Consider the following 13304-nt stretch of genomic DNA (forward strand, 5'->3'; position numbering starts at 1 on the left):
GTGCCAGACTAGGGGCAGTTAAAGCCTGACCAAAAACTGCTAGTGCCTGTGAGCCACTGTAGTAGTGCTCGCTCTTTCTTACGCGTTGTAGTTCAGCCAAGGACTTTGCCATCCGAATGATCAGTTTATTAAAACGTTCCAGTTCCTGCAGCAGCACCACAGTTGTAGGGGATATGTCTATTCCAAAAACCTTTCGTATCTGGTCAAGATCAAATACTTGGGGTATCTTGTTTTCTATATCTTTAGCAACATTCCCAATATATTCATCTCTACTAATTCCAGTACCAGATTCACCTGAAACAAAAATGGCTTAATAAGACTAAAGCTGAATAATTTATTTCTTCTATTACTAATTCTGTAAGAGAACTTAGTGGTTGACTCAGCTTTTGGCATCAGACTCTCTGCCCACCCCCTGCAGCACTGACATTCGCACCAGCAGATCCTGTGTGCCTCAAACTGCTTCTGGGCACCAATTACTTCCCTCTGGCAAGGCAAAGCAGCTCAGCTGCTCTCTCGCCTCCTGGTCCCTGCTGGTTTTCCGTTTCTGCTCTGCAAGACAGTTAAACAATCCAGGCCCATGGGCTGGGCAGGCCAACGCCAACCCGGGCCCTGCAGAAACCCTCCTCCGTGCGCCAGCCTTTGGGATCCCGTCCAGTACCCAACTTCCCACGCACCGGGCGCTCAGGCAGTGTTAGGGGCCGTGGCTTCCGCGCCAGGACCAGCACCCCTGCGCCGAGCAGCGGCACGGCTGGCATCACAGTGCCAGCAGCACAGAGCTCAGCACCTCGACACTTCCTGTTGGCACAAGCGATCCAAAGCGACAGAGAATTCTACCTGTCTGAGGCTGCAGCTCGAGGAGATGAGCCCACATATCGCGAGCTGCCTGTGTGTAATACCCAATCTCAGCATTTGAATGAAGTCCAAATACCTCTGGAGTATTAGCGAGTGGCAGAGATTCTATCTCCTCTACAATACAAAAACACACTTATCGAAATGCAATATATTAAGACACAGGTGAAAAGGATGCTGCAGAAACTACAATGAGCTATTCTTGTTATTGCTTGGCTTCACCTGAATAATCAAATGTTGATCCTGAAACACTGTAAGGATTGAATAAACATTTCTAAGTATTAAATACACACATCACCTGATCTTTAAAAAATTTAGCATATATTATAGCTGTTTAATTGGGGATTTCTTTTAAAGAAATGTGAGGAGCTGGCTGCTAAGCTCTCATGCTGTTACCAAGGCCTGCTTAGGCAAAGCGAAAGTGTTATCAGTTACATAACACTGCAACAAACACTCGCACGCACGCGCACACACACGCAGACACTTCTTTCAGCTGCTCATATTCAGCAATGCATATAGAAAGAGAAAATTTATACTGTAAGTAGCCTTTTCTTCTAAGTGCTAGGTAATGTGGCTGTAAAAATATTTCTTACCAACAAAGTCATCTTTTACAGTCCCTTCTGGAATTTTATAATCAACCTCATCATTTTTGTAAAAATGAAACTTTTGGAATGTGTCAAATATGAAATCGCCCAGGTATTCATCCATATAGATAGTCAGAATGCGGCGATCGAAGCTATCAATTGCGCGCCCACCATACATGACCTAGAAATTAGTTAAATCAATATCAAACCACTGGCTTTTTTGGCAGCAAATATAGTTAAGAAAACTGCTGAAAGGTCCCGAACAACAGCTTTGCAGTTGCAACAACTGCTTGGTAAAACACTGTCTCCCTTAAGGGACACCAACCACATCTCAAGCCACCTCAAGGGGGAACAAGCAGGAAGTATTTGGATCCAAGTCGGTCCAGAGATAGCTGCTCTAGGCCATTCCTAAAAACCAATCTTGGTGGTTTATGTGCAACAGTAACCTCCTCAGGGTATCAGCTCACAGTCAGTTGTGATTAAGCACTGCAAAATAACAACTTGCTGCAGGATTTCCTGCCACTGCAGCTACATTGAACTGGCTGGCTACGGTACAGCACATTCACAGGAGCTTTATATATATCTGTTTCTACAGCTCTCACGTCAGTAATAACCCACTGTGCTAATACTACTGTGAAGCTGTGCTGTTCAGTACCTTTCATCAGAGGATCCCAAGAGCTCTCTCACTCAAGAATTAATTAAGAACTTTAACTCCCCTGTTGTGCAGTTACACACAGTGGCCCTATTTCCCTGAGACAATGAGATTAAATGACTTGCTCAGGGCTACGCAGGGGTTTCAAGACAGCCCAGGAGAGATTCTGAGCCAGCTTTACTTGACACAGCCCATACAGAAAGGGATCTTAATTTATCCAGATTATTTTATCCTCGATGTTCCTTAGTGAGAGTCAAAGATTCTAGGCACTCACCTCACCAATAAGATACTTGAGACTACTCCAGGGGATTTTCTCATCATTTTGCTGGAAAGCTTTTGTCAAATACGTGTTGAGAATTTCCATGCAGACCTAATAAAGTTATTAGAACATAGCATATAAGAAGACTCAAAAATTAGCTATAGACATCCATAGATAACAATGTTCTTGCTTGAAAACTAACAGGCATTTCTAACTCAAATAATTAAAAAGTTTAATACAAATCCTGTTTAAAATGGAGGGAGGGAGGGAGAGGAACAATATTAACAAGAAGAATTGGCAATCTGATTCTTTTTTGGTGGCCTTATTGTGACCAAAAGTGACATTACAGAAGATCATGAGTTCACAGCAGCAAAAAAAAGGGGCAAAATACTATTGTGAGAGAGAATTAAAGCTGGATATATGTTTTCAAAAGTAATCTGTGCAACTCAAGAATATAAGAGCCTTTAGCATTAACTTCTTACCTGGAAATCAGATTCATTGAAATCATATGGTACGTTCCAGCCAATCTTCCCAAATTTCCTTCTCTCCTGAACCACAGCATGGAAAAATGCCAAGACATAGACTAATGATTTAAAGGCAGGATGTGGGCACTGTTCTATGGCTTCTTGGGGGATTTTGAAGTAGGTGGCTCTCATATTCAGTTTCAGACCATTAGGTGGTTCTGTTACAACCTATCAAAGTAATCAGGGAAGCCATTAATTACTGAATAGCCTCAAGAATGCATGCTGTAAATATACCACGCTGTCTCAGCAAGTTATACAATGCCAGCTCTAAACATTTGATCAGCTTTCTAAGTTTGTATCAATATGGGAACTTTTCTTATGTAAAGATAGGACATTGACCTGTTTATTTTATCAGAGTAAACATATATGTGTAAAGAGAAATTTGGTATTAATTTAGAAATAGTCATGTTACTGAACAGACATTATTAATATTTATCATACTTGAAGATCTAAAATATTGAAATATATCCGTAGTTTGGCTGCACATTTTGATGTGTCATACACATCATTACAGTGAGATGGCTAAACAGTCTTTAACATTGCTTTATTGATCAGGCAACTAAGGCAGAGCCAGCTTCCTGGCAACGTAGTCAACATGCCTTTGTCCTCAAAGGCTAGACCTAGAAAGTGGGTATCTGCAGTCTTTAATCAAAGATATGTTCATGCTTTCTTCTCCCCACTGCAGCGTTAAGCACTGCCAGAGGTGAATACTCTAGAGCTGTCACTGATACTCTAGAGCACATATTGGGTGTATCAGTCATGCCACTGCCTTCAAATCTGTGAAACAGAATGATCACGTTTACAGGACTGGTTCACCATGACGGAAGTAAAGCAAACACAGAAAGAACATTAGGAAAGCATCCTGGCTTGGGCCTTCAAAATAATCAGCTCAGCTTGCTTGTGATAAATGCTGCAGCCTGAAGTAGCAGCTGGAAACCATTATCCTATTACGGCATCTGCTCTATTGGCACTATTGCCAGCCTAGACACAGTCCTCAGTTCTGCCCTTCAGCATCAGGACTGACAGGACTATTTCTGTCTCTCCAGCTATTCCTCGCTTGCAGCGGCATTTGGGTCTAAAGAGTACTTGTCACATATCCAGGTTTGCTGACAAACCTCCACTCTGAAATAACTGCTTCAGAGAAATGCTGCTGAGCAGTTTTCACCTGAGGGAAAAATCATCGTATAAATAGGATGATGAAAACAGGATTTGGCTTACAAAGGGAAAAAGCTAGCTCCTAGAGTCCAAGTCAGCATGCTGCATTCAAGTCCTGCTCCTCCTCCCAAAACCAGTTTGTTTTGCTGAGTGAGAGGAACAGGACATGTCCTCCTGGCTGGGATTTCCCCACTGCTCAGTACCTTTAATGACTTCTGCAGTATTCCAATGGGGAAGCCCCTGGTAGGGTCTGTGGTCAGCCAGAGGCGAAAGTCTGGGTGAGGCTTCGTAATTTTCTCCAGGGCTTTCTCCAGATCGATAAGCCATCTCACCAACAGGTGACAGTTCTGCAACATTAACCACAGTCCACGAGCCACCACATTCTCCAGCATTTGCAGAGCAAGCTTAGGAGAGGGAAAGAATTGCCTGTGAGTAACTCTCCCTTTATCCTGAAAGCAAACCAATTCTGATGGGTTAATGCAGTGAATTTCTTCCTAGCAAGCACACTCAGCCTTTTCATTGGTTTTAGCAGAATTACCAGAATGCTCCTCATTAAGAACAGACCTGTTCCATTACCACACGAAGCTGCTCTGAAATGCTCTTTTTACTTCATTTTGAAATGAAAGTCATGCAAAGGATTCAGTGATTTCATGGGCTGGAAGAGGGTGCTGATCACAACTTTAGAGCTGGTGCTCCAAATGAAGCTAGCAGGAGTTCTCCCACTGACTGAATCACAGCAAATTTGGTCAACTGCTGTGCTTTAGAGAGCCCTGCCTTAGTGTCTGTAACAAAAAGGGGAGTGGACAGAAAGAGCAGCAGGTATCTTTTTGGTAGACATGTGACTTCCAATCAACTCAAGCCCATACACAGACAGACAGGGTCACTGATTAAACTTTGAAAGACTACAGAGCAGTATCTTTTCAACTCAACAATATTTTAACACAGATGACAAAATCATTCTGAATCCACCCTTACCCAAACTGTAAAATCAGCCAACCAGTCAAATGCTCCCTCACAAGTTACAGGAAAGCATTACTCCCAGGCTGGCAAATTGTATGTCAGGCCTGAACCACAAAGTAATTCCACTTGGAATGGACTAGGCCTTTAGAAAGGGAATTCGGACAGGACTGTAATGTTGGGAATATGATTTGCAATTAACCCTCCATCTTCCTGCACACAGCATGTTCCTACCCTCCCACTGAAATTACCTTTTCTTGGCCTTGTCCCATGGCTAGGAATTTGAGTCTGTTCCCTCCAAAGCCTGTCCTCTCAGCCAGTTTCATGAGGTCACTGGCAGGATCAGAGCCGGGACTTAAGATAAAAACAATTGGTGAGTAAGGACTGCTCTGCTCAAAGATAGCTTCAAAGCTGATCACAGGGGGCTGCACATACCTGGTAGGAAAGGAAGAACAATAAAATGCTAATTTATACAAAAACGGCCACTTCACATCGAAGTTCATTGCAGAATGTATATAGAAAAGATACAAACTATGCTTTATGGTTTAGACAAATTACGTAATTTATATAACTGATTACAACTCCAGTTTTGAGTGAGATACCTGACCAATGTGATTCTTATTTGTAATGAGAGAGTGACTTACTTCTCACTCATTGTCAGAGTAACATAGTCTGTTACTGCTCGATATACACGGTCCACTCGGAAACACCGTAAAAGTAGGAGTTTCTGAAAGTTTGTGAGATTGTTCTGATACTGCATGGGGAAGGGCATCTGCTCCAGAGCATCTATATCATACCACTGGTGAAAAAAGATGGGAGACATGCAAATTAATCATACGGATCTATCAGTGAAATTGCTAGGAAAGGCAGAGGAAAGCAGTTTGATTAACAAGGGGCTCAAACCAAGAGACGTGAGGAGAACAAAGAAGAAAGTCAACGGACTGTAAAGAAATATTAAAAGATTGTATTAAGAGAATTCAAAAATTCAACTTTTTCAGTATAAAAACTTAAAAGTCCAGAAACACCTTCATGCTTTCACTTTATGACAAGTAGTTCTCTTAAGATATGGAAAACAGCATTTCAAGCAAAAAGCATTAACAGATTGCTTACAGAAAGATTTCTTTAAAGCAAGAAGACAAGCAATGAAACTAAGGGCAGAACAAAGGAAAGTCTCTGTTTGTAACTAGACTACATAACTCACTGCCACAAGGAGATCAAAGCACAATTTAGCACAAAGTAAAATGAGATTTGTTGAAATCAACAGTAAAAATCCTACTGTCTTCAACAGGACAAAGAACCTAAGGTATTTGTCTGAAAAACACAGTGTAATAGGGAAAAATTTGGGGGGGGGGGGGAAGGAATGGGGAGGTGTTTTTTAAATAAGAGACCTCATTCTTCTTTAAATTAGCCAGGATTAAGCTTAACTAACTGAGGTCAGGATGAAAAGCAGAGCCTTGACAGCAGAAGCCAGTGGTCATATGACTCCTACCGTGTGCTATGGCACATTGTATCATACTTGAACATTTAATACCAGAAGAAAAACAAGGGGAGAAAACAGGATTGCATTAAAGCACATACATTTTTCCATACATCTGGATTTTTTTCCACATCATCTGGAAGAGATTCAAACTTCTCAGGAAATAGTTCAGACAGGTGAATTAGGTCTTCCCAGCCTTGATCTGGAAGCCAAGCGCACGGTTTCTTTCGTGCACTCTTCTCCAGGGAAATGTTGCCTAGTCACATTCAGAAAACAGAGTAAATGTTCATATCACGAGTTTTCCAATAGATAACCACATATAGTCTCACTGTGCAGAGACACCTGAAATTTGTTTCTGGAAGCACAGTAAGACTAAACTGCTATGCTGAAAAAAAGAGGACCTTGTTCGCAAAAGCCAAAATTGTATTTTTGCACCATTTCTAAAATCATTTATACACAGTCAGAAAATCACTAACAAGTATTTTCTGAGGTAACATCCTTGTTCAAAGTTAATGTGAGATTTGTCAACACGTTTAGTGAAAGGAGATTGCCTCTTCATGGTTCAACAAAGTGAAAACAAATGTAAATAGCAAAATCCACGATTTCTGTAAACCAATATAGCTCAGCTAACTTCAGTGCATTTCTCTAGAGGCCAGCTCTTACAGCCAATCATAACAAATCAAAATCTATCTTCAAAAGATCTTTTAGCTATAGCTGAATATAGCTATATGTTCATATGCAAATATTCAAGTTACCTTTTAAAAAGAAGTCAAGTTCTTCTTGTGGAACTCTGCCATCAGCTTGTTCTATCTTCACAGTCATATTAAAGGAGAATAGTAACTTGTGCTTCTCAAACAAGCCTACATTAAAAGGACAACATTTTTTTTAAATCAGTTAATAGAACACGTGGAACTAGAGTAAATTTTAAATCCAGATTCTGTATCTGGTCACCCCACAAAGATCACATTGATCAAAGACAGGGCTTTGCATCAGGCAAAGCCTGAAAGTGGCCTCTGTGAGCGACATCCAAGGATGTGAGATCCATTGTTGTGATCTGCTACTTGTAATTGATACTGTATTAAGAAAAATAATTTCTTTAATAGTTATCTTGGTAGTAGACGTAGTTTCTTCAAACAGAAATAGCAGGGAATCAGAATAAACCCAAAAATACTGCAGAAAATTGAACATCGTTTGGTAGACTGCTTAACATAAACCAGCCTAAGGCATGGCCTTTAACAAGCATTTGTCCAACACAGTATCAGCCCATCACCAAACCACACCAACCTGTACAGCCATAATTATAGACGTTGAAAGTCAATGTATCCATGATGTTTTTTAACCTCTTCAGAAGAATAGAACTAGGCATGGATTTCCGAAGAGAGAGCCCAAAAACCTCTAAGAAGGAGACCAATGAGTACTGATACATGATGTTCACAAGTGCCATTTCAGACAAAACGAAGAATAAAATGGCTCCCCTCTTGGCAGCTGGTCTGTAGCCATCCCGAAGCCGATCAATATCCACCGCTGTCTTCTCAGCCAGATTGAGTTTTTCAGTCACCTAGTCAGGCATTGGTGTTATCCACATGTAATTACTGCATTGATCCATAGTATGTGTATTTTATCATAATAAACAGAGCTATTCTATTGCCAAGCACATTGAAACAACTGTGAAAATTTAGCATTTAAAATGACTACAAGTAACAACATGCAATAAAATCCTATGAACACCAGGATGCAAGTTACTGAAGACTAGTAATGTCCACATATTCGAGTACATTTACTTTAAAAAGTACCATATTTAAGTAAAAATGCAAGTGATCTTTAAGTACTGTGTTAGTAAAATGTCTCCCAGAGCAAGGAAAACAGCACTCTGCAGAGAGATTCAGGCTAGTCCTGGATCCTGCATGTCCATTTATAGTCTGTGGAGAGAAAGAGACTGCTGAGACACAATTTTTCTTATCTGAATGCAGACATCTGAACTAGGTCAGAAGAATCACGCCCTAACAGTGCATGTCTCGCTCTCTGATGACTGTACAGGGAATCTGGTCAGGTAACTCAAAAGGAAGAAGTCTGTTTTATAAACATCAAAAGTTAGAGTAAATTAATCCCTCTCAGTATATTTATGAAAAATGAAGGGAAGGATTTACACAGAATCCTAGAAATAGAGTGGAAAGAACCCTCGGGAGATCTTGAGTCCAACTTTCTGCCCAAAGCCAGACTATCACCACCACTAGATCAGGCCAGCTGTGACTTTGCCCCCAAAAATTCCAAGGATGTAGATTCTATATCCTCTCTGAGTAACAGATATATTCATTTTTCATTTCAGACCTGATACAATACAGGACAAAGGTTGTCTCAGATGTGAAAGAAATGTATCACATACTCTTTGTTTTAGAACTGCAAACAACCATTACTTCTGTCCTAATAAGAAGGACTTTCCTAAAGGTAGGATTTGGTTCTCTGATGCAGTAAAGTACTGCCTAATACTGAAAGATACAATAGGGTTCCAACTTTGGTCCAACATCATAGCGTCAAGCAAACACACTATAACTATGAACATGTTTCAGAGCCTCTTAAGACAGACTTGGTACTTAGGTAAGTTGAGGTACTTTTACTACATCTTATGGACTCATGTTCTCAAGTTAAGAGTGCGACTTCTAAGGTTACAGAAAGCAATTTTTTCAAGAATTAAGTGGAGTTTTGGTCTCCATACAGGTGTTAGATGTTCATTTACAAGAATTCTCATATCTGACTATTCATGAGAAAACCTTCCTATTTCCTTTCAACCTGACTCCTAGCTTCAAGGATGAATGAAGATGAAGCACAACGAAAGGGAAAGAAGAGCTTCTACGAGCAGACATCCCTCCTAAAAGCCCAGAGCTGATACCTCAGTAGCTTTGGATTTTGTCTCTTCCAGGGTTTGCACCAAGTCCACATTGTCCAACATGTTTCCTGTGGAAGTTGCCAGTTCCCGAAGGAGAGAGTCTTCAAGGTCTTTCAGCAAGTTTCTGTTCTCACTTGTCTCCTGTATGAGAAGTTCCCTCTGCTCTTCCAGTTCTCTTCTTTCAAAACCCATAATGACACTGAGCAACTGATCCTCCAGGCCTTTCAGTGTAACTACAGAGACAATACGTAGACAGCATAGAGTCTTTTTTAAAAGCAAGAACAGCTTTTAGAAAACTCATTTCACCTTGATCATCTTATAGAACTACAGCTGTGCAACCGAGTGATTGGTTAATAAGTATATTTTAATTCTACCAGTGCCTTCTAATGTGGTATGTACAAGAAGAGAAATTTAGCTCTGTTTCAGATAGAGAGAAAAGCAAGAAGGATTTTGTGTTAAATCAGATGCTAAGTAAAAGGAAGACTAGGAATTTTTTATGGTTTCATTTTTGTTTCAGGTAAGCACCGACATCCTAAACTTGCAGTACAGCACAATCACTAGTTTGTAACTAAAAGCATGCTTTTGCTTACCTGTATAATTAATAACCATAGCTTTGCCAAACACAGAGGGAGAATACTTTGGGTTCGCTAATTTGGTGTTCAAGTACAATCTAAAATTACTATCATAATCAACTTCTTTGTCACCCAGGACGATGAATGTTCGCCCCTGCGCGACTTTGATATTCTTCTCTAAGACGTTGTCTATCACGGGATCAATGTATTCATCAACATCATGGAACAAGAAAGGGCTTCCATACTTTATGGCCAGTTCTAGTTGTTTAAGGAAATCTGGGTCATTAAAGGAAGCCATCTGCAAGAGAATAATGAGAAGATGTAAAAACAGAACTGATATTCAATTTGCTGAAGATTGTAATTTTATAATAGCTGCCAGCACTAATTAAGTTTGCTGCTTATTGATGCAGATCCTCTTTCCCCTTACAGATGACATAAACTGCCCTCATACAAAACAATGAAGGTGCCTGTTCTTTTCTATAGGTTGAGAACAATTGCCATTTAGAGAACTATTCTTCAAATTTCCAATTATCCCTCTAACTGTGTTATTGTCCAACATGAAAACTGTATCCTGGAGCTGAGATAAAATACAAGCTAAACTGATCTTTTGGTTACACTATTTTTGCAGGTACTGAGGCTAGCCAAGACCCTAAGCAAAATATCATTTTCAAAGAACTGAGCGTCATGTGAACTGTGATACTCAACCACCTATATTAAGATGAAATAGTCACCACATTTTTCAATATGTAACTGGCTCCCTGTGCAAGATAACAGATATTTAGTCAGCTTTCAAAACAACTAGTAAAGGAAAAAAATGATCCTTTATCTTTACTCTCAGGTTATTTTTTTCTTCTTTCTTCTTAATCCAATTTAATGCCTGTTGCTGTGGGTCAATACAAAGTGGGAAGCGGCTTGCACATGTTGTCAGGATGCCATTTTGGATGGAGAGCTCATCTGGAGGCAATCCTTGGGAAACCCACCTGGGAAGAGAATGGATCAAAGAGTAGGTGGGAGAGCAAGACATTTCATCTGTCAGTAAAAATATGCAATCTATTGAGTACAATAAATGTGGAGAAACACAATGAAACGTAAGCCATATGTGACTGTGAAACAGTCTCAAAACAACTGACTCGTTTCTGAGTCATTCGTAACTATATTATTCAAAACACTGCTGTGGTGAGTAATCCTGCAATAGCAGAAATACGGACTAATTGAGAATAGGCTTAATTCCAAATTCACTGAAGTCTACAAAAAGACTCTGCTGTGCTTTGGGTTGAACACATGTCATAGATAGCTCCATAGGGGGGGAAAGGCATTATATGGGTCTAGGTTCAGTGAATATCCTTGGATGGCAAAGTACAATGGTTTATCATAATAAATATCCCCAGTTAACTGGAACAAACATGATTTGTCTCCTTGTTATCTTTGGGACATGAAAGTAAAATGGTCTCTCTCTGGAATGGCTGTGCACCACCACCCACAATGCCAATTCTATCCTACAAATCTAGATCCAGACTCCCACTTCACAATTCCACATATAATAGTCACTGGACTTCTTGACTGGACATACCTGCTAACTTCCACCTCATTAGTCAGGAGGCTTTCCAACCTAAAAGGTTGACTGAGAGGAATCTCTCGTGAAAGGATATCTTCTTGCCATACTTGATAGATCATTTCATTACGGAACTCCCAGTTGAATGCTCCTTCGTAGCTCAGAAAGGCAGCACAGAGTAGACAGTCTCCAAGCAATTTCACTTTTCGTATTTTGAATTCCTCTAATTCCTTTGTCCACCTGACAGAAAAATACAGGAATCTTGAATCAGTCCGTAGCAGAGATGTGGGAATTAAAGGCAGAATTGCCAACTGCTTCTACTTTAGTTGCAGGTTGAGACAGACCTTCAAACTTACAATCATTTGCTCTCTCATTATTATGATAGTCACTGACATCTGAGTTGATCTAAACCTTCTTCCTTTTAATCTCAGCTCACCTTTTCTTTCTGCATTAAAAAATCACTTTTTTTTTTGTTTTTCGGGTACTAATGGGTATTAACTGCTTCGCAGAAACAAATATCACAGGAGTATTGTTTCCAAAAGTGTCCCAGTTTGGTAGACTTTGACACATGATCCTTAAGGTCAAAGAAGTTTCTCTCTGGATCTATACTTACCTCTTGTTCTCAGATCCCAAGCCAGAGATAAGCTTGTCAGCAGCATTTAATCTTCTCTGCATAATCTCTGCTTCTTCTTGTAACTGTTGCTTTTCTGTTATTGCTTCTTCGTATTTGCTCCCCAAAGCTTTCAGCTCATCCTGAATTGTAGCCAGTTCTGCTTGTATCTTTTCCAGTTCCCGTTTACTTAAGTAATAGTTCCGTTCTAGCCTAGCCACCTACATTATGAAGGAATCATTAAGAATATCAGAGAGTTTCTTGCCCAGCTCTCTCCATCCCAAACATACTCAGCATGGTTGGCAGTTTCAAAGCAGACAAATCTCCTAAACCAGAGTTTTGTACCCAGTAGGTATATTAAGTACATGAGCAGTCCTGTTGACATCAGAAATAAGCTGGACTGTCATCCTGTGACAACATGGGAAGTTGGTCCACTTAAAACAGTGATATTAAGGCCTTAAAAACTGTTGGACCCGTTATTTAACAAATACACTTTCTCAGTAGTCAGCTGTATATAACAATCTTTCCTTGATAGGAAGTTTCCCATCATTCTCGGGATGTGAGATCTCCTTTGGTAATAGAGATGAGTTACCAGTCTTTATGAAAAAGTTATTTAAAAGACTTGTGTGTAAGGCAAGGACATGGATGTTGTGTAGTACTGAGCTCTCCTCTGCCCAAATGCTATGCATTTTACAAGTTTGCTTTAAGTAGATACGTGCAAGCTGTGTTTCTCTGAGCACGTGAGATTACAAAATTCCACCTGAACAGATCCCTCCCTCCTTCAAGCACTGTCCCAAATGGGAACCTCTATAATAGCCTCATGACACAAACACAGCAGTTAACTGTGCATGCTCACTCCCAACTTCAGTGGTTCTACTAAATGCCTCTTTTTAAGCACTTTGAAGAGGAGAAGTGGAGCAGTCTGTGAAACTGTTAAGTGTTATTTTTCTCATTAGAGTTATGCTTCATCTCCTCTGAGTTCAAATTCACACACTCTACCTTCTCTCTCTTTGGCCTGACTTCTTTAGCTACATCACAGTAGCTCATCACTGCTTCCACAAACTTTAACATTCCCAGGCCTGCTCTGCTGACAACTTCCATTTCCTCGAAGGTAGTATTAAGATTTTTTAACAGAGCTAAATGGGGAAACACAAAAATATTGCAAGTGAGCTGAATTATAGTGCAGAAATTCTCATAGAAATAGCTTTCTCCACCAGCATTATCTGAAA

The 13304-nt window shown here is 40.2% G+C and overlaps 1 protein-coding gene across 1 annotated transcript in view; it reads right to left on the reverse strand.

The window, feature by feature from the left end:
• The window catches only part of DNAH10 (dynein axonemal heavy chain 10), a 59168-nt gene that overhangs the window by 2756 nt on the left and 43108 nt on the right, over nucleotides 1-13304 (reverse strand). The window contains exons 59-75 of the mRNA XM_085321063.1: nucleotides 13075-13211; nucleotides 12079-12296; nucleotides 11484-11705; nucleotides 10746-10893; nucleotides 9932-10211; nucleotides 9345-9574; nucleotides 7742-8015; nucleotides 7213-7317; nucleotides 6559-6713; nucleotides 5625-5779; nucleotides 5232-5415; nucleotides 4227-4427; nucleotides 2827-3036; nucleotides 2360-2455; nucleotides 1443-1614; nucleotides 835-966; nucleotides 83-294 (exon numbers count right to left, since the gene is read on the reverse strand). Coding sequence (XP_085177189.1) covers nucleotides 83-294; nucleotides 835-966; nucleotides 1443-1614; nucleotides 2360-2455; nucleotides 2827-3036; nucleotides 4227-4427; nucleotides 5232-5415; nucleotides 5625-5779; nucleotides 6559-6713; nucleotides 7213-7317; nucleotides 7742-8015; nucleotides 9345-9574; nucleotides 9932-10211; nucleotides 10746-10893; nucleotides 11484-11705; nucleotides 12079-12296; nucleotides 13075-13211 — 3131 coding nt within the window. The remainder of the gene's footprint in view (nucleotides 1-82; nucleotides 295-834; nucleotides 967-1442; nucleotides 1615-2359; nucleotides 2456-2826; nucleotides 3037-4226; nucleotides 4428-5231; nucleotides 5416-5624; nucleotides 5780-6558; nucleotides 6714-7212; nucleotides 7318-7741; nucleotides 8016-9344; nucleotides 9575-9931; nucleotides 10212-10745; nucleotides 10894-11483; nucleotides 11706-12078; nucleotides 12297-13074; nucleotides 13212-13304) is intronic.

The sequence above is a fragment of the Rhea americana genome, unplaced genomic scaffold (genome assembly GCF_003343005.1).
Source record: "Rhea americana isolate MKP2758 unplaced genomic scaffold, rheAme1 scaffold_68, whole genome shotgun sequence".
NCBI classification, from domain to species: domain Eukaryota; kingdom Metazoa; phylum Chordata; class Aves; order Rheiformes; family Rheidae; genus Rhea; species Rhea americana.